This window comes from Hyla sarda, chromosome 2 (genome assembly GCF_029499605.1).
Source record: "Hyla sarda isolate aHylSar1 chromosome 2, aHylSar1.hap1, whole genome shotgun sequence".
Taxonomy (NCBI): Eukaryota; Metazoa; Chordata; class Amphibia; order Anura; family Hylidae; genus Hyla; species Hyla sarda.
In genome coordinates this window covers 253,233,795-253,255,024 of record NC_079190.1, presented here as the reverse complement: position 1 = coordinate 253,255,024, position 21,230 = coordinate 253,233,795, and the positions used below count along the sequence as shown (strand labels likewise).

Sequence of the window (21,230 nt, the reverse complement as noted above, 5' to 3'; positions counted from 1 at the left end):
CAGAAGAAAAATTTAATTTAATCTTGAGTTGTTTACAGAGAGCCCTCCAGAATTTAGACACAAATTGGACGCCTCTATCCGAGACGATCTGCGTAGGCAACCCGTGAAGACGAAAAATGTGTACAAAAAATTGTTTAGCCAACTGAGGCGCTGAAGGAAGACCAGGAAGAGGGATGAAATGTGCCATTTTGGAGAATCGATCAACGACCACCCAAATAACAGTGTTGCCATGGGATGGGGGTAAGTCAGTAATAAAATCCATACCAATCAGAGACCAAGGTTGTTCGGGAACAGGCAAAGGAAGAAGAAAACCAGCGGGCTTCTGGCGAGGAGTCTTATCCCGGGCACAGATAGTGCAGGCTCGCACAAAGTCCACCACATCAGTCTCTAGAGTCGGCCACCAATAGAAGCGAGAGATGAGTTGCACAGATTTCTTGATGCCCGCATGACCTGCGAGACGGGAGGAGTGACCCCATTTGAGGATTCCGAGGCGTTGGCGTGGAGAAACAAAGGTCTTTCCTGGAGGAGTTTGCCTGATGGAGGCTGGAGAAGTGGAAATCAGGCAGTCAGGAGGAATGATGTGTTGAGGAGAGAGTTCAATTTCAGAAGCATCTGAGGAACGAGAGAGAGCATCGGCCCTAATGTTCTTATCAGCAGGTCGAAAGTGAATTTCAAAATTAAATCGGGCAAAGAACAGAGACCACCTGGCCTGACGAGGATTCAGCCGTTGGGCAGACTCGAGGTATGAGAGATTCTTGTGATCGGTGTAAATAATAACTGGAAATCTCGATCCCTCCAGCAGATGCCTCCATTCCTCAAGTGCTAATTTAATGGCTAGAAGCTCTCGATCCCCGATGGAGTAGTTCCTCTCCGCCGGAGAGAAGGTCCTAGAAAAAAACCCACAAGTAACAGCATGCCCGGAAGAGTTTTTTTGTAGAAGGACAGCTCCAGCTCCCACTGAGGAGGCATCAACCTCCAATAGGAAGGGTTTAGATGGGTCAGGTCTGGAGAGCACGGGAGCCGAAGAGAAGGCAGACTTGAGTCGTTTAAAGGCGTCTTCCGCTTGAGGAGGCCAAGACTTGGGATCGGCATTTTTTTTGGTTAAAGCCACAATAGGAGCCACAATGGTAGAAAAATGTGGAATAAATTGCCTGTAATAATTGGCGAACCCCAAAAAACGTTGGATGGCACGGAGTCCGGAGGGGCGTGGCCAATCTAAGACGGCAGAGAGTTTATCTGGATCCATTTGTAGTCCCTGGCCAGAGACCAAGTATCCTAGAAAAGGAAGAGATTGGCATTCAAACAGACATTTCTCAATTTTAGCATAGAGTTGATTGTCACGAAGTCTCTGAAGAACCATACGGACATGCTGGCGGTGTTCTTCTAGATTGGCCGAAAAAATTAGGATATCATCAAGATATACAACCACACAGGAGTATAACAGATCACGAAAAATTTCATTAACAAAGTCTTGGAAGACAGCAGGGGCGTTGCACAGGCCAAAGGGCATGACCAGATACTCAAAGTGTCCATCTCTGGTGTTAAATGCTGTTTTCCACTCATCCCCCTCTCTGATGCGGATGAGGTTATAGGCGCCTCTTAAGTCCAATTTAGTAAAGATGTGGGCACCTTGGAGGCGATCAAAGAGTTCAGAGATGAGGGGTAAGGGGTAGCGGTTCTTAACCGTGATTTTATTAAGTCCGCGGTAGTCAATGCAAGGACGTAGAGAGCCATCTTTTTTGGACACAAAGAAAAATCCGGCTCCGGCAGGAGAGGAGGATTTACGGATAAAGCCCTTTTTTAGGTTCTCCTGGACGTATTCAGACATGGCAAGAGTCTCTGGGGCAGAGAGAGGATAAATTCTGCCCCGGGGTGGAGTAGTGCCCGGGAGGAGGTCGATAGGACAATCATAAGGCCTGTGAGGAGGTAGAGTCTCCGCTTGTTTTTTGCAGAAAACATCCGCGAAGTCCATATAGGCCTTAGGGAGACCGGTTACTGGAGGAAGCAGAGAGTTACGGCAAGGGTTACTGGGAACCGGTTTTAGACAGTCCTTGGAACAAGAGGGCCCCCAACTCTTGATCTCCCCAGTGGACCAATCCAGGGTTGGGGAATGAAGTTGAAGCCAGGGAAGTCCAAGGAGAATTTCCGAGGTGCAATTGGGGAGGACCAAAAGTTCAATCCTCTCGTGATGAGATCCGATGCTCATTAGAAGGGGCTCCGTGCGGAAACGTATGGAACAGTCCAATCTTTCATTGTTTATACAATTGATGTAAAGGGGTCTGGTGAGACTGGTCACTGGGATGTTGAACCTGTTGACGAGAGAGGCCAAAATAAAATTTCCTGCAGATCCAGAGTCCAAGAAGGCCACAGAAGAGAAGGAGAAGGCAGAGGCAGACATCCGCACAGGCACAGTAAGACGTGGAGAAGCAGAGTGGACATCAAGGATTGTCTCTCCTTTGTGCGGAGTCAGGGTACGTCTTTCCAGGCGGGGAGGGCGGATAGGACAATCCCTCAGGAAGTGTTCGGTACTAGCACAGTACAGGCAGAGGTTCTCCATGCGGCGTCGTGTCCTCTCTTGAGATGTCAGGCGAGACCGGTCGACCTGCATAGCCTCCACGGCGGGAGGCACAGGAACAGATTGCAGGGAACCAGAGGAGAGAGGAGCCGAGGAGAAGAAACGCCTCGTGCGAACAGAGTCCATATCTTGGCGGAGCTCCTGACGCCTTTCGGAAAAACGCATGTCAATGCGAGTGGCTAGGTGAATAAGTTCATGAAGATTAGCAGGCATTTCTCGTGCGGCCAGAACATCTTTAATGTTGCTGGATAGGCCTTTTTTAAAGGTCGCGCAGAGGGCCTCATTGTTCCAGGATAATTCAGAAGCAAGAGTACGGAATTGTACGGCATACTCGCCAACGGAAGAATTACCCTGGACCAGGTTCAACAGGGCAGTCTCAGCAGAAGAGGCTCGGGCAGGTTCCTCAAAGACACTTCGAATTTCCGAGAAGAAGGAGTGTACAGAGGCAGTGACGGGGTCATTGCGGTCCCAGAGCGGTGTGGCCCAAGCCAGGGCTTTTCCAGACAGCAGGCTGACTACGAAAGCCACCTTAGACCTTTCAGTGGGGAACTGGTCCGACATCATCTCCAAGTGTAATGAACATTGGGAAAGGAAGCCACGGCAAAACTTAGAGTCCCCATCAAATTTATCCGGCAAGGATAGTCGTAGTCCAGAAGCGGCCACTCGCTGCGGGGGAGGTACAGGAGCTGGCGGAGGTGATGGTTGCTGAAGCTGTGGTAGTAACTGTTGTAGCATAACAGTCAGTTGAGACAGCTGTTGGCCTTGTTGCGCAATCTGTTGTGACTGCTGGGCGACCACCGTGGTGAGGTCAGCGACAACTGGCAGAGGAACTTCAGCGGGATCCATGGCCGGATCTACTGTCACGATGCCGGCTGGCAGGTAGTGGATCCTCTGTGCCAGAGAGGGATTGGCGTGGACCGTGCTAGAGGATCGGTTCTAAGTCACTACTGGTTTTCACCAGAGCCCGCCGCAAAGCGGGATGGTCTTGCTGCGGCGGTAGTGACCAGGTCGTATCCCCTAGCAACGGCTCAACCTCTCTGGCTGCTGAAGATAGGCGCGGTACAAGGGAGTAGACAGAAGCAAGGTCGGACGTAGCAGAGGGTCGGGGCAGGCAGCAAGGATCGTAGTCAGGGGCAACGGCAGGAGGTCTGGAACACAGGCTAGGAACACACAAGGAAACGCTTTCACTGGCACTAAGGCAACAAGATCCGGCGAGGGAGTGAAGGGGAAGTGAGGTGATATAGGGAAGTGCACAGGTGTAAACACTAATTGGAACCACTGCGCCAATCAGCGGCGCAGTGGCCCTTTAAATCGCAAAGACCCGGCGCGCGCGCGCCCTAGGGAGCGGGGCCGCGCGCGCCGGGACAGGACTGACGGAGAGCGAGTCAGGTACGGGAGCCGGGGTGCGCATCGCGAGCGGGCGCTACCCGCATCGCGAATCGCATCCCGGCCAGAGGCGGTATCGCAGCGCCCCGGGTCCGTGGAACCGACCGGAGCGCTGCAGTGAGAGGAGTGTAGCGAGCGCTCCGGGGAGGAGCGGGGACCCGGAGCGCTCGGCGTAACAAGGAGATGGTAGGGAAGGGAATAGAGCAGGGAGGAGGAAGAAGGAGGAGGAGTTGGGTGGGAGAGATTCAAAAGAAGAGGATGAGAAGAGATGGGGGGGAGACAGTAGCGAGTAGTAATAGCAATATCAATGCACAACAATGTTGAGGAACATGCATAAGTGATAGCACTACAGGAATTAAACAAGCAATATGGACAACAAACAAGGTTTGAGATGATCCAAGCCAGGATGTCCAAAGCAGAGGCTTGGTCCAGCCGGGAGCTCAGGATTGTGGGGAGATCAATCAGGTCGGCAACTGCAGACCAATCTGAAATGTCTAGGTCATTCTGTCCCAGGGCCTCCAACGCTGAAGTCAGGTCTTGCTGTGTTCTAATGATGAACCGGTGGCCTTCCACATTGAAGGAGAGGCCAAAGGGAAACAGCCATTTATAGGAAATGTTTTTCGAGATTAGACAAGTAGTCGAAGCATATTCCTTTTTGATAAGGTGATTCTTGCGAGGTCCTGAAAAATGGATACCTGTGCATCTTTGAATGTCAAATTCGGGATATATCTCGCTTTTCTGAGAATGTTGTCTCTGACCGATGAATTAAAAAGGCGGCATATGACATCACGTGGGGGGTCTTGTGCTCTCGGCTTCGCTTTGAGTGCCCTGTGTGCACGCTCAATCAGGATCCCTTGTGGATAACTGTCCCCCAGAATGTGAATGAACAGCAATTTCAGACGGCTGCAGGGATCCAGGTAAGATTGTTTCAGGAAGTCCCTTTATCTGCAGATTATTGCATCTTCCTCAATTGTCCTGGTCCTCCAGTCAGTCTACGACCTTGTTAAGATGATTTTGGCAGGAGGTAAGAGCAGTTGTGGAGGCCGCAGTGTATGCAATGTTCTGTGATTGGGTGGATTCTAGTCGTTCAACTCTATTACCAATGTGTCACACTTAAGTTTTTAGTTCTTGGAGGTCCTGTGATATGGGTTCCAAGACAGATTTAAGTAGGTGTTTTTAATTAGCAGGAGACTGCATATGGGTTTCCTCCTAGCATTATCAAACTCTCTGGCAGGGAATACATGGAAGGTGTTCACACTGGTGTGGTGCTCTGTGGCAGCCATTTTTACTGTGATGCTTTGTCTGTGGGTTGTGTGGCCCGGAGCCGGGTGCTTGGTCGGGTAGCAGTGGGGCTGCCTGGCCACTGGGTCAGTCCCCCTGTGGGCTTGGTGTCACAGAGGTAGTAGTCGCCGCCCGACGCTACGCCAGTGTTAGGTTAAGGACCCACTCTGACTAGGTGGCCTTGAAGTGGCGAGTGGGCTTGTACTTTTTGATGAAACCTGTTAGTTTTTGAAATTATGCTAAGAAGCAAGTAGATCAAAATACAAATTGTGGATGTGCAGCTATGTTTTTGTTTCTATTTTTTTGTTTTACATTAGTAGTATTAATAAGCTACATTCTGTATATATACTGTAAGTAGACTCTACAATCTGTACAAGTTTTTTAAGGGTTTAAAGGAAACCTGTCAATAACCAGGGACCTAAGAGGTCGGGAGAACAACATCTTAACACTGTTCTCCTGAGCTTTCTACAATGCCGTAGAAAGAATAAAATTGACATTATTGGCAGCAGCTGTGACTGAATTCTGTTTTACAGTCACAGAAAATGGTTAAAGTCATGCTTACCTTGCCCCCTTCCACCCAGTCGGTGTTGATTGACAGCCTGCACTTAAGCTGTTAGTCAAGCAATTGGAACACTGCTCTTTTGACCTATCAGGTCTCAGGGCTAAAATGTAAGGCCCTGGGGACCTGAGAGGTGCCCTTTAAAGCTAAAGAGCTGCAGTGCAAGTAGGATCTAAAGGGGATAGCTTACAGATTCTTTATTGTTCATTATCACTATAATAATTACACACTTACAATTTTACCCTTAACACTTTTACAATGTTACTCACGCTAGCTGAGGTTCTTTCCACGGCTCCTCCTGAGGATATGCTCCAACGTTTGTCTCTCTATATTACAAACATGGAAAAGGGGTCAGAACAGTATTAGGCATGAGTGAGGGCAAAGATATAAGGTTAAGTACACTTATAGCCTATGCAATAATACTCATATCGATGCTGTATAAGAGGTCTACCTACCAGAAGAAAAAAGAGAAATATAGGCCTGGCATAAACATATTGTATAGATAGTAAAGGAAGGGCCAAAAGATGGGGAATGCACAAGATGATATTCAGGATCTGTATTACATGGATATCAAACATAATAGAAATGCATTTCGTTGAGGACCTGCATACCACATAATTTTTATATATTTTAGCATGATCCTCCCCTTGAAGCAATGGTTTAATGTTTCAAGGGCAATACGGTGCACAATGCAGCCCTCATCACAGAATAGCTCTGTCTGCTACTGTATTGTGCAGTATGTCAAAAGGCTGAAATGGTTGTGTGCATGAGCCATAAGAGATATCATGACTAATGGGAATAAAGGACTGCAAACATGCAGATACATATATATTAATAAGCTCATACTAAAGCATCACATTCTATGCGCTTCTTTCTGTCCTTAGAGTAATTTCATGCAAATATTCTTCCATTTTCTAGTGCTAAATTCTGAACTAGATAACTGCATTTCATTGATGTCTATGAATGCTGCTCCATTTACCATGGCCGGGCAAGCATATGACATTGTGGGCTCATAAATGATTCTTAAATGTCAATAGGCATAGAAATATTTCTTTGTGGAATAATTCACATTTCACTGAAGTCAAAAGGAAATTGAAAAAGTCCAATAATAAAGAGTTACTGGTGTCCTCTAGGAAGTAGAGTGAACAAATTGTTAGCGCACCTTTGCACTGGCATCCCGATACCTTTCCAAAGTGTGGAACTTGCGGTTCAATTCATGATAAAGCTCTGAATGTCTCTTTCTTGTGTGCATCACTTTCTGCAAAAAGTCAACTGAAGCATTAACACACTGCCACCCAAACCTACCAGCCCTTGTCATCATTGTAGTGTATATGCAGTGAAAATTATCATGCAATGCAGATCCCAGTGTTACCATGCGGATGTGGGGTTGAGTGCAGGTAAAAGTGCTCACCTCAAAGTCCAAATCTGAGTATCTCAACCGCTTCCGCTGAGGGAGAAAGACAGGGACAGGTTGGTGTGGTTTCTATGTGAGGAGGAAGAGAGAAAGGGAGGAAGATGGATTGAGAGAAGGGAGAAAGGTGTACATACAAACACTGAGACTGAGAAGTGCAACAAGGCAGGACCATACTTGGAACAAGAGGAGAAGGGAAGAGTTTTCTTTCTTTGTAAAAAACATAAAAGGAATGACAATGAAATGTGATGTGAGAAGGGGACAATAACAGGAAAAAGGATTTTTTGGAGAACAACAGACGACATACCAAGAAACGCAAGAAAACCAGACAGAACCTAAAATATTTCTTCCACCTCTCACCTCTAGAGACCCAGCACTCATAGATGGACCAGGCACCGTGCGAGGCATTGTACGACTCCGCTCATTCATCTCTGATGCCAGGATCTGGCGGACAGAGGGTGGTTGTTTAAATGGTAATCCATACTGATGCTGTGCTGGAACATAGGGTGGGGTGAGATTCACGTTAATGTGGTCCACTGACAGGAAATTAGGGTAACTATCCGTCTCACTTTGTTGGCGACCTTTTCCCAATTCGGAAAGCTTCATGTTGAATTTTCCTTGGTCCCGGTTAAAAGGTTTGAGACTCAAAGTCCGTCTGGGGAGAACCATATACTCACTTTCCAGTGATGGCTCCTGAGGAACATCCCCAAAGTCTAAAGGCCACAAATTTCCCTCTGGACACAAATAAAGGGGGCCACGCTCCAAATTAATTTCTTTTTTGGGAAGGGGTTCATTAAGCTCATTGACTTGATTGTGAGTTATTTTGGGCACCTGCAAAAGAATTCCTCCTGGAGAGGAGAGGTTCCCAGGAAGGTGGGAGAAGCTGAGCCCATCACCAACTTTGTGCAGCTTTAAGTCATCTTCATCATCTAAAGATATTCTCGATAGGGCTCCAGTCACACTGGAAGGGTGGCATGTGTTTAGTTCCTTGAAGAGAACTGAAACGAATAGAACAAAAATAAAATATAAGAGTGCCTAAAGACTATACTAAGGAATCCTTTTCCTGAGTGTTCCCCTGTGGTTCATTGTTAATCACTACTAAAGAATATATCTCCATTGAAATAAAGTATATGGTATAAATGTCTGGCACGTAGAGATTAAAGGGGTACTCGGGTGGAAAACTTTTTTTTTAATCAACTGGTGCCAGAAAGTTAAACAGATTTGTAAGTTACTTCTATTAAAAAATCTTAATCCTTCCAGTAGTAATTAGCTGCTGAATACTACAGAGTAAATTATTTTCTTTTTGGAACACAGTGCTCTCTGCTGACATTTCTGTCCATTTTAGGAACTGTCCAGAGCAGCATATGTTTTCTATGGGGATTTTCTCCTACTCTGGACAGTTCTTAAAATGGACAGATGTGTCAGCAGAGAGCTCTGTTTTCCAAAAAGAAAATAATTTCCTCTGTAGTATTCAGCAGCTAATAAGTACTGGAAGGATTAAGATTTTTTTTTTAATATAAGTAATTTACAAATCTGTTTAACTTTCTGGCACCAGTTGATAAAAAAAAAAAAGTTTTCCACCGGAGTACCCCTTTGAGTATTCTGGGATACAGTGATTTTACCCTTATAAATGATCTAATGTGTGCGGTATTTAGAGCGATGATTTACATCTTTAATTGAAGGAGGCAGAAAATCACTGAAAAAATTCCCATTGTGAAACCACATGTTATTCTGCTGTGGAAAATGAATATGAATAACTATAACAGTATTATACTGGTCACATTTCAGCTGTGGTTTTCCATAGTGAAAGAACTGCTGAGTACAGTTTGATCAATAAAGTTTGAACAATTCCAAGCCTTCTTTCTGCCACAGTTTTTTCAACTTTATCCTTGAACCACTGCCAAAAGTCTGTACTATGAATAACATTTGCCAAATAATTGTCAGATCCAATTAATTTTAATAGATTTTCATTGTACTTCATTGGTTTAAACACTAAGCAGAATATGAGAGAGGAATTTTAACCAAAGGCTTGTAACAGACCAAACACCTTCCTATAGATAATACGGATTTTAGCTTATAGCAATTTGACTGTGTCATGACGCACCATCCCCATTTCAAAGTCACATACTGTCGCATGGCACCAAAGTGAAAGATGAGATGCTCACCAGTTTCCCCGTGTGCTGTGTACCATGATCCTTTCTCATCAGACTGACAAGCCAGGTCAACATCCTTTTCAAATTCTGACTATTAAAGATGAAGAATTAGGACAAAAAGTCAGTGTGGACATGCATCAATACAACACTTTAAGGGGCCATCTTGGCACCAAAAAAAGGTTTATATTTGGCTGGGGACAGCATGAATGAATGAATGAAGAAACAACTAATAAATTCATTAATAAATAAATACATACACAACAAGACCTACCTCGATCCCCGGCAGATCCCGCTGTGAAGTCATCTGGCCACCCACTTGTAACTCCTCTTCCAGTTTCCAACAATGACTCAGGAGTAAAGGCCCACACAGCCAATCACTGACATCTTCAGTCAGGGATTGGCTGAACAGGCTATCACCGCCAAGATGAGTCAGTTTCAGAAGGAGAAGGTAGAAGGACCAGATGACATCATGACAGAAACTGTGTAGGGGAGTATGGATTTTTTTTTCATGCTGCCCCCAGCTTGAATGCCCTGCGGGAGCACTCTGACAGTTTTAGTTTCAAGCAGTATGATAAATCTGGGCTATCATTGTGTAAACTGTAAGTTCACCCACTTGTAAGTGCATGCAAACATACCAGGGCAGCATGGGACCTGGGACAAGTGAGTATTTTCAGGGTAGAGAGTGGCACAGTTTGGGGGCACAGTGGCACAGGTCAGTTAGGAGCACAGTTTGGGGCACAGTAGCACAATTTATTGGTACAGTGTAGGGGCAAAGATGCACAGTTTATTGGGAGAACAGTGGTATCAATAATTGTTTAGGGGAGGCACAGTGGCATAAATATATTTTTTTGAAGACACAGCATTAGGGGCACAACACGTGGCGGTATTGTATTTAGGGGGATAGCAAGTGGTGGGAATTATATTTAGGGGCACAACATCTAGCAGTATTCTATTTAAGAGGCACAATTTGTGGCAGTATTATATGTAGCGTGCACAGAATATGGCAGTAGAATATGTAGAAGTAGAAGTCTTCATAGCAATCTGGACCCAATGGAGAAGAAAAGGAAAAAGGATGGCTCTGATCAGAAAAGGTGTCACCTTTGAGTCCCTGGATTAAACTATATTTTGCCTCTGACTGTGTCTGATCAAAGCTAGGAAGGCCCAAACTGATCATTTTCATTAGGGCCCATGAGGCTTTAGCTACCCTCTTGGATATTAGCATGCTGAAGAAGGGGACTATGGGGAGATTTAATCCAACCTGTGCAGAGGAAAAGTGGAGCAGTTGCCCATAGCAACCAATCAGCTCACTTCTTTTATTTTTTGAAAGGTCTCTGCAAAATAAAAGAAACAATTTGATTGGTTGCTATGGGCAACTGGTTCACTTTTCATCTGCACAGATTCTTATCAATCTCCCCCTATATGTTTTCATCCTAGGTACATATGTCCCAATTCAGAACTTGTATCTCTGTCTATTAACTGATATGGCTTAATATTAACCCCTTAAGGACTGAGCCCTTTTTCACCTTAAGGACTCGGCCATTTTTTGCAAATCTGACCACTGTCATTTTAAACATTAATAACTCTGGAATGCTTTTAGTTATCATTCTGATTCCGAGATTGTTTTTTCTTGACATATTCTACTTTAACGTAGTGGTAAAATTTTTTGGTAACTTGCATCCTTTCTTGGTGAAAAATCCCAAAATTTGATGAAAAATTTGAAAATTTTGCATTTTTCTAACTTTGAAGCTCTCTGCTTGTAAGGAAAATGGATATTCCAAATAATTTTTTTTTTTATTCACATATACAATATGTCTACTTTATATTTGCATCATAAAATTGCTGAGTTTTTACTTTTGGAAGACACCAGAGGGCTTCAAAGTTCCGCAGCAATTTTCCAATTTTTCACAAAATTTTGAAACTCGCTTTTTTTCAGGGACCAGTTCAGGTTTGAAGTGGATTTGAAGGGTCTTCATATTAGAAATACCCCATAAATGACCCCATTATAAAAACTGCACCCCCGAAAGTATTCAAAATGACATTCAGTAAGTGTTTTAACCCTTTACGAGTTTCACAGGAATAGCAGCAAAGTGAAGGAGAAAATTCACAATCTTCATTTTTTATACTCGCATGTTCTTGTAGACCCAATTTTTGCATTTTTGCAAGGGGTAAAAAGGAGAAAATTTTTACTTGTATTTGAAACCCAATTTCTCTTGAGTAAGCACATACCTCATATGTCTATGTAAAGTGTTCGGCGGGCGCAGTAGAGGGCTCAGAAGGGAAAGAGCGTCAAATGGTTTTTGGGGGGCATGTCACCTTTAGGAAGCCCCTATGGTGCCAGAACAGCAAAAAACCCCACATGGCATACCATTTTGGAAACTAGACCCCTCGGGGAACGTAACAAGGGGTAATGTGAACCTTAATACCCCACAGGTGATTCACGACTTTTGCATATGTAAAAAAATAAAAAAAAATTTTTTACCTAAAATGCTTGGTTTCCCTAAAGTTTTACATTTTTAAAAAGGGTAATAGCAGAAAATACCCCCCAAAATTTGAAGCCCAATTTCTCCCGATTCAGAAAACACCCCATATGGGGATGAAAAGTGCTCTGCTGGCGCACTACAGGTCTCAGAAGAGAAGGAGTCACATTTGGCTTTTTTGAAGGAAATTTTGCTCTGGGGGCATGCCGCATTTAGGAAGCCCCTATGGTGCCAGGACAGCAAAAAAAAAAACACATGGCATACCATTTTGGAAACTAGACCCCTCGGGGAACATAACAAGGGATAAAGTGAACCTTAATACCCTACAGGTGTTTCACGACTTTTGCATATGTAAAAAAACTAAAAAAAATTACCTAAAATGCTTGGTTTCCCAAAAAATTTACATTTATACAAAGGGTTAAAGCAGAAAATACCCCCAAAAATTTGAAGCCCAATTTGTCCCGATTCAGAAAACACCCCATATGGGGGTGAAAAGTGCTCTGTTGGCGCACTACAGGTCTCAGAAGAGAAGAAGTCACATTTGGCTTTTTGAAAGCAAATTTTGCTCTGGGGGCATGCCGCATTTAGGAAGCCCCTATGGTGCCAGGACCGCAAAAAAAAACCACATGGCATACTATTTTGGAAACTAGAGCCCTCGGGGAATGTAACAAGGGGTTAAGTGAACCTTAATAACCCCACAGGCGTTTCACGACTATTGCATATGTAAAAAAAAATAAAAAATTTTTTTTCCTAAAATGCTTCTTTTACCAAAAACTTTACATTTTTAAAAAGGGTATAAGCAGAAAATACCCCCCAAAATTTGAAGCCCAATTTCTCCCGAGTACGGCGATATCCCATATGTGACCCTTAACTGTTGCCTTGAAATACGACAGGGCTCCAAAGTGAGAGCGCCATGCGCATTTGAGGCCTAAATTAGGGATTGCATAGGGGTGGACATTGGGAATCACTGGCGTAGAATACCCCTAACAGGGTGCCTCCAGCTGTTGCAAAACTCCCAGCATGCCTGGACAGTCAACGGCTGTCCAACAATACTGGGAGTTGTTGTTTTGCAACAGCTGGAGGCTCCGTTTTGGAAACCGTGGCGTACCAGACGTTTTTCATTTTTATTGGGGAGGGGAGGGGGGCTGTGTAGGGGTATGTGTATACGTAGTGTTTTTTACTTTTTATTTTATTTTTTGTGTTAGTGTAGTGTAGTGTTTTTAGGGTACAGTCGCACGGGCGGGGGGTTCACAGTAGTTTCTCGCTGGCAGTTTGAGCTGTTGCAGAAAATTTGCTGCAGCTCAAACTTGCAGCCCGATACTTACTGTAAGCCTCCGCCCATGTGAGTGTACCCTGTACATTCACATTGGGGGGGACATCCAGCTGTTGCAAAACTACAACTCCCAGCATGCGCTGACAGACTGTACATGCTGAGAGTTTTAGTTTTGCAACAGCTGTAGGCACACTGGTTATGTATCACGGAGTTTGTGACCTTACTCAGTGTTTCAAAACCAGTGTGCCTCCAGCTGTTGCAAAACTACAACTCCCAGCATGTACGGTGCATGGTGTAAGGTGACTGCTGGGAGTTGTAGTTTGCAACAGCTGGAGGCACACCGGTCGTGAAACACTGAGTTAGGTAAAAAAAAAACTCTAAGTTTCACAACCAGTGTGCCTTCAGCTGTTGCAAAACTACAACTCTCAGCAGTCAGACAGCCAACGGGCATGCTGTGAGTTGTAGTTATGCAACCAGCAGATGCACCACTACAACTCCCAGCATGCACTTTAGCTGTTTGTGCAAGCTGGGAGTTGTAGTTATACAACAGCTGAAGGTACACTTTTCCATAGAAAAAATGTGCCTCCAGCTGTTGCAAAACCATAAGTCCCAGCATGCCCATAAGGGAATGCTGGGAGTTTTGGTGGTCTGCCTCCTGCTGTTGCATAACTACAGCTCCCAGCATGCCCTTTTTGCATGCTGGGAGCTGTTGCTAAGCAACAGCAGGAGGCTGTAACTCACCTCCTGCTGCTGCTCCATCGCAGGCTGTCCCTCGCCGTCGCCCCTGGGGCCCTGATCCCAACATTGACGCCGGGGATCGGGGTCCCCAGCACCGGGGGTCGTCTTTCCGCACCCGCTCACGCCCTCCGGAAGAGGGGCGGAGCGGGTGCGGGAGTGACACCCGCAGCAGGCGCCCTGATTGGTCGGCCGGTAATCCGGCCGACGAATCAGGGCGATCGTGAGGTGGCACCAGTGCCACCTCACCCCTGCAGGCTCTGGCTGTTCGGGGCCGTCAGAGACGGCCCCGAACAGCCAGTAATTCCGGGTCACCGGGTCACTGGAGACCCGATTGATCCGGAATCGCCGCAGATCGCTGGACTGAATTGTCCAGCGATCTGCGGCGATCGCCGACATGGGGGGGCATAATGACCCCCCTGGGCGATATGCCGGGATGCCTGCTGAACGATTTCAGCAGGCATCCGGCTCCGGTCCCCAACCGGCTAGCGGTGGGGACCGGAATTCCCACGGGCGTATGGATACGCCCTGCGTCCTTAAGGACTCGGGATGCAGGGTGTATCCATACGCCCTGCGTCCTTAAGAGGTTAAATGGGTATTCCAGGAAAAAACTTTTTTTTATATCAACTGGCTCCAGAAAGTTAAACAGATTTGTAAATTACTTCTATTAAAAAATCTTAATCCTTCCAATAATTATCCACTGCTGAAGTTGAGTTGTTGTTTTCTGTCTGGCAACAGTGCTCTCTGCTGACATCTCTGCTTGTCTCATGAACTGCACAGAGTAGAAGAGGTTTGCTATGGGGATTTGCTTCTACTCTGGACAGTTCCCGAGACAGGTGTCATCAGAGAGTACGTAGAAAAGAACAACTCAACTTCAGCAGCTCATAAGTACTAAAAGGATTAAGATTTTGTAATAGAAGTAATTTACAAATCTGTTTCACTTTCTGGAGCCAGTTGATATATAAAAAAAGTTTTTCCTGGGTAACCCCTTTAATGCCACATCACCTAGCAAGATATTCATACCATACTTGCGAAACATTATTAAATCCTCGGCTGACTTACCATGATCTGGAGTTGACCATTCTTGCAGGAGTTTGGAGAATCTTCATTTTCATCACTACGGCACCCACCCATTTGGCATTTTACTACTTCTTGTACCTGTGGAAAAACGTGTAAAAACTATACTGAACAAGAAACATAGTAAAGTGAAACCACATCTAGTTAAGGCAATAATTTCCGTGAGTACTGTATACTTGTTTCTGTCCAGTATATGAATACACCTACCAATAAACTGCACTCTGAAATAATGGATATTTCTGGTAATATCACCCATTTTGCTACCAACATAATAACTACATTTACAGTAAAAATCTAAATTCAAGCCTCTTTACTCTAGAGAGGTAAGGGTACCGTGCTTGGTTTCCCTATATCCACCTCTATCTCTTGCAGCTTAGATATCCAGTACAGTCATTTGACCAGAACAATATTAAGGAGCTACATCCATGGTATTTAACCCCAATGTTGTAGTAAAGCTACTTTAATAATATAATCATTCGAATACAAATAATGGTGTGTGCATGCTGTATTACAAGATTATTTATCTAGGGTATTTTCTAGATCTCTTTGTATATTGCATGAAAACAGTATTCTAAGGTCCTATAACTGCTAATATTAGAAGCCACACAGCTTGATTTGTTATCAATACTTTTTGATGAAGTAGAAAGTAAGGAGTATTGCGAATTCTTACCTCCCGGCGCAGGAAGCAATGTACTGTAATGATCACACAGCCTTGAACAGAATTGAATACCGCAAACAGGACTTGGAAGAGGATGGATCTGCGGTCAGTCATAGCCAAAACTGCAGACATCCACGTGAGGGCGAGCAGAGGAAGGACCACGCAGGAGCTCCAGAGAGATGCCCTGTGTTAAGGGAGTGGAGACACGGTGCGAAAGAAGGGGTATAGAAAGAAAAGGGAAGAGATATAGAAATAAGATAGTGGTGAAAAGAAAGGAATGAGGAAAGACATGAATGGTTGAAAGATGATAACAACATAAGTAGAATGATTGGAAATAAAAGTATGTTAAAAACCAGAAACAATAGCAAATTTAAAAAGAAAAGGTGCAACATAATGCAGGAAGTAAGCAGTTACTCAGAAAGTATTGCACAGTAAGAATAGTTAGAAAGGAGAGAAAGGTTAGAGAAAATGGAAAGCCATGAAGAGCAAGCCAGCGGTCAGTAACACAATAAAATGCACAGCGGCATGAAAGGAAATGCAAGTGGTGTGTAAGAAGGAGAGATAAAAGATCAAGAATCCCAGGTTAGGTGTGTGCAGATGCACGTCACAATTTTCTCTTGTCAAGGCGTCTATGACTATATGGAATAACTTTCCTAGTCTCGGCAGAGTGTAGGGAGGCGGGAGAAGAGTTACCGTACTTGTCACCATGGGTGACATGCAGATAACATGGTGGAGAAGTATGTAGCTACAGATAAGCAGGTACGTGTGGGAGAACACGAGACTAGGGACAGGCACATTAATTCAGGACTTCAGTACAAGGAAGACATCACGCTGTGCAGGTGACAAATGACATATGGCGAGTCCCATACCAATACTTTGGGAAATGTTCCATTCTCAAAGGAGAATAAAAAAAGAAAACCTTTAATCTTTTAACGTAAATCCTGTGGAATGGAAGGCACCCTGTCTTCTACTTGTTTTAACTGTACAGTGCGGCAGCTGACATTGTATGATATAGGGAAAAGGGTTCATGTGTACACCTGTATGCTTCAGTATGTGTGTCATTTGTAATAGTTCTTTAATGTAACTGGAAGAAGGCAGAAAGAGAGAAAAAAAAAGACTAACACGGCATTGCTGGCAGTAGCTGCGGATAGATTTGCACTGGGCAGCACTCCGCAAGTGGAACATATCAGCGCCAGGTTCCTGCAGGATATCTCAATTCTGCAACACCACATCACAACAAGCCAAGACCATGCAAAATAGTGAGGATTAAGTGGAAAAAAAAAACAAAAAACAAAAGGTAAAATAGAAATATTTTATAGAAAGGTAAGGAATTGCAGGACATTGGGTCCGAAAACACGAATGCAAAGAGAGTGGCAGATAAGTAGAATTTTTTTTTAATATAGTAAAATAAAAAAAAGGTGATACAAAATAACACAAAGGCACATAACAAATATTGTGTGTGTTGTCATGCAAAAAGATATCATTTTTACGCATGCATAAAAGAAGACACATTTACACATCAATATAAAATCCATCATACAGAATTAGAGTACATGGGGGGATGAAGGAGGTCAGGTTGGCAGGGAAAGACAGGAAGGAGCAGATATGAGGAATACAGAGACAGAAGGGAAAAAGCCACAGGGAGGTATGGGGCACACAAGAAAGAGATAATAGAGCGAAGATGGGAGAGAGAAATAAAAGGAAGTGTGTTAGATCAGCTCTGGACTGGCAGGAAGGCAGAACCTGGTTAGCATGAGATGGATACAAGGAAGGGGAACCTCCATCACCTTTACCCCACATTTTGTATTTTGGCTTAGCCCATTTGTGTCTCTCTCCAGATGCTGTTCCCCCATATAACCAGTACAGTCATTCAACAATATCTGGAGAGCAACTGTTATACAGTACTTTCAAGTACGCAACTGAATTCTGCTTTTTGGATCAAGCGCACCTGCATAAATGACCTGCGATCTGTGACCCATGACTAGTGTTTGACTGGAGGGGGAATGGTACATTGCCTCTGCACACAGCAGCAAACATGAACACACAAACACCTTGAAGCCGGACACACATTTAACATCACAATATACAGTTTTTTTTGCAAGTGTGAATCTGCACATTTATTTTTGTAGCAGTACCATCTTGTTATACAGCGTATAGAGGGATGCGTACGGCACTGAGGCCGGAGGAAGTACAATCCCTGTACGAAACGGAGCTTTGTCGCCCTGATTCCCCCAACTGTATCTCTCCCTTCCTTTATATGTGAGTATGCTTTTTCTGCAATAAAGCATGAAGAATTGAAGCCCTGCTGAGTGCCGATTTTTTCTACATTATCTTTCATCTGCTGAACCATCTTGTTATACCACTGGAATATTTCCATTGTAAGCCCCAGTGGGACAAAGACCAATCTGAGTGATGACAAGCTCTGTATAGCACTGCAGAATATGTTGGCGCTATATAAATGAAGAAAAAATTAAGTAAAAAAAAATACTACTCACTACACTGCTTCACTAAGCACTATAACTGTTGGTGCCAGGGTATGAGGCACAAAGGGAGGCACTATTACTGTGTGGGGAGCAATGGTGGGGGCACTAAGCATTGTTTGGCACTATTTTTGGGAAAGAAATCGGGAAAAACAGCAGGATGGTACTGGTAAAGAGTAGGAGAATAGCAGAATGGGAAGTTTGCGAGAGGGCGAGAAATAACTTGGGATGTGCTGAAAAGAAGCCCTGCAGAAGCTATTCCTGGCCAGGAGAAGTTGTCTGCATTAAATGGGGAAGGGAAAGTGAAGCACTCCAGTCAGAGTATCTGTCACCTGTGAGTCACTGGGTTTGTGTCACCATTATACACAGAATAGTGATTAGGTGTATGATCATGGGGGGTCTGAACTTGATGGTAAGAAGAGCACTCCCAAAACCTTCATCTGATTGGATCAGTGATCGAGTATAGTGCTCTGCTACCATCTGCAATCCTATGGAGAATGAATGGAGTGGCAGTGCACATACCATTTAGACAGAGCCCTGGGAAAACAGTTCTCGAGTGATATACTGGTATATCGGTGATATATGGTCCAGGTGTGGGAATTAGTATTTGGTAACAGAATGGTGGTGTTATTCAGACACTATGCGGTGGTATGTGGTGATTTTATTCGGCACTTTCATAGGGGTATTACATGGTAACTGTATGACTGTATTATTTATAGACTGTGCACAGTGCAGTAGACTCTGCAGTGTAAAGAATTCAGCAGCTTTTCTCCCTGAACCTCAGCAGTCACATTCTCTGTTCAGCAAAGTGTGCTGTGCTATACACAGACTGCCCTGGCTGTCCTAGTGCTAGGAGAGATTATTTATTGACTACCGCTGTAAGTGTTATCTCCTGGCGGAGCAGTAGGACAGACAAGGCAGACTATGTACAGAACAGCACACTTTGCTGAGCAGACTGCTGCCAGTGTGTGGAGTGAAAGGATCCCAGTCTACTCTCCAGAAGCGGAGACTAAGAACTTATATTCCTGATAACCAGAAGTATCATGCACTCACTTAAACCAGGACAAGGAAATAACATGCATTATTCATTTTCTTAAAGGGGTACTCCGGTGGAAAACATTTTTTTCCAAATCAACTGGTTCCAGAAAGTTAGGCTGGGTCCACACTACGTTTTGTCCCATACGGGAGCGCATACGGCAGGAGGGAGCTAAAAGCTCGCGCTCCCGTATGTCACCGTATGCGCTCCCGTATGCCATTCACTTCAATGAGCCGACCGGAGTGAAACGTTCGGTCCGGTCGGCTCATTTTTGCGCCGTATGCGCTTTTACAACCGGACCTAAAACCGTGGTTGACCACAGTTTTAGGTCCGGTTGTAAAAGCGCATACGGCGCAAAAATGAGCCGACCGGACCGAACGTTTCACTCCGGTCGGCTCATTGAAGTGAATGACATACGGGAGCGCATACGGTGACATACGGGAGCGCGAGGTTTTAGCTCCCTCCTGCCGTATGCGCTCCCGTATGGGACAAAAGGTAGTGTGGACCCAGCCTTAAACAGATTTGTGAATTACTGCTATTAAAAAATCTTAATCCTTCCAGTACTGATCAGCTGCTTTATGATCCACAGGAAGTTGAGTAGTTATTTTCTGTCCGACCACAGTGCTCTCTGCTGACACCTCTGTCCATGTCAGGAACTATCCAGAGCAGGATAGGTTTTCTATGGGGATTTGCTCCTACTCTGGATAGTTCCTGACATGGACAGAGGTGTCAGCAGAGACCACTGTGCTCAGACTGAAAAGAACTACACAACTTCCTCTGAATCCTGCAGCAGCAAGTTCTGCAGCTCTGAAAGGATTAAGATTTTTTAATAGAAGTAATTTACAAATCTGTTTAACCAGTCGATTTGGAAGAAAATGTGTTCCACTGTAGTACTCCTTTAAGTATTTATAGGCAGTTTGTTGGGAAAGAAACCCATACGTAGAGTACTGTAAGATGCAGCCGTTATCTTTATATCATGCCTTCTTGGGACAGTAAGAATGTTATACAGGCAATCCTACATACTGCCATGACTAGCTTTAAAGTGTACCTAACATATTTTTTTCAATTTTTGTAAAAATGATCATGTGTTGCAATGCCTAAATGGAGATGCCATGTACAACTATGCATAAAGAGACTGAGCATACTGCTCCATCTCCATAGCATCTGTCTGTAGAGCGAGGCCCAGTGCTATGGAATCACATTACACGAGTCTTGCCGGAGACTTGTGCTGAGAGGCGGAGTACCATTTGAAGTTTTCTCAATGTTAGAGGTTTATTTCATGGAATTATGATGTAGCACAAGCTCAATACACACCGCGTCTGTGATACTCTGTATCTGTGTCAGGGGATCTTCCTGCCTAAAGTGCACCACAGATGTGCTCATAGATATTAGCAAAATGTATTATAAGGAGATTATAATTAGCTGATTTATAATAATGAGAGTAGGGGATGGCTTTGTACTGAACTGCTACCGCCAAGTGGTGAACATTTCCTATATTGCAACATCAATGAACAGAAAAAGCCAATTAGCACCTTCAACCCCATCCAAGGTTCTCACAGAGCTAACTTTATCGCCATTTACTGGAAGAAGATGGAAGGTGATAAGAATTAGAGTAATTAAGAGGGTTTTAAGGGACCTGATATAAAATAAGCCATACCTTTTATTGCTAATGTTATAGCTTACATAATAGATATATTAACATGCATTAAAACCTTTTTAAAATGCATTATGCTATCAACTATTTCCGTATTCCATTTGAAGTGGAAAAGCAAACACAGAATGGTATCAGATTATGAAAAATAAGAATAAAATAGTCAACTAGAAATAATGTAACAAAGGCACAAAAAGTTGCGGCCATTCAAAGTGCATCTGTCATGAAAAAGTAGAACCTACAACTTTGAGCAATGGAAATACTCTTAAAGAGCAGATATAGTTAGCACTATCCGCAGTGTCAAAAGGAAGTCAGGTCTTGGGTCAGCTGACTTCCTGTGAACTACAGGATGGCATCATTACTTAGTAAATAGGTAGTTCCTCCTAGCTCACAGACCCCTCTCCTCCCAGCTCCCATCTGTATACTGCTGCTGCTATCTCTATGGGATCAGGATATATAGTAGAGATACACCTCTCTT

At 44.2% G+C, this 21,230-nt stretch overlaps 1 protein-coding gene across 8 annotated transcripts in view; it reads right to left on the bottom strand.

The window, feature by feature from the left end:
- ADGRB2 (adhesion G protein-coupled receptor B2) overlaps positions 1 to 21,230 on the bottom strand; it is a 571,730-nt gene that overhangs the window by 9,892 nt on the left and 540,608 nt on the right. For 4 of the 8 annotated variants that reach the window (XM_056556966.1, XM_056556965.1, XM_056556970.1 and 1 more), the window contains 8 exons: positions 16,708 to 16,803; positions 15,598 to 15,769; positions 14,913 to 15,008; positions 9,378 to 9,456; positions 7,573 to 8,210; positions 7,213 to 7,284; positions 6,964 to 7,059; positions 6,071 to 6,127 (listed from right to left, as the gene is read on the bottom strand). In XM_056556966.1, the coding sequence (XP_056412941.1) occupies positions 6,071 to 6,127; positions 6,964 to 7,059; positions 7,213 to 7,284; positions 7,573 to 8,210; positions 9,378 to 9,456; positions 14,913 to 15,008; positions 15,598 to 15,769; positions 16,708 to 16,803 (1,306 nt within the window). The remainder of the gene's footprint in view (positions 1 to 6,070; positions 6,128 to 6,963; positions 7,060 to 7,212; positions 7,285 to 7,572; positions 8,211 to 9,377; positions 9,457 to 14,912; positions 15,009 to 15,597; positions 15,770 to 16,707; positions 16,804 to 21,230) is intronic. The other 4 variants (XM_056556968.1, XM_056556969.1, XM_056556973.1 and 1 more) reach the window with 4 other exon arrangements.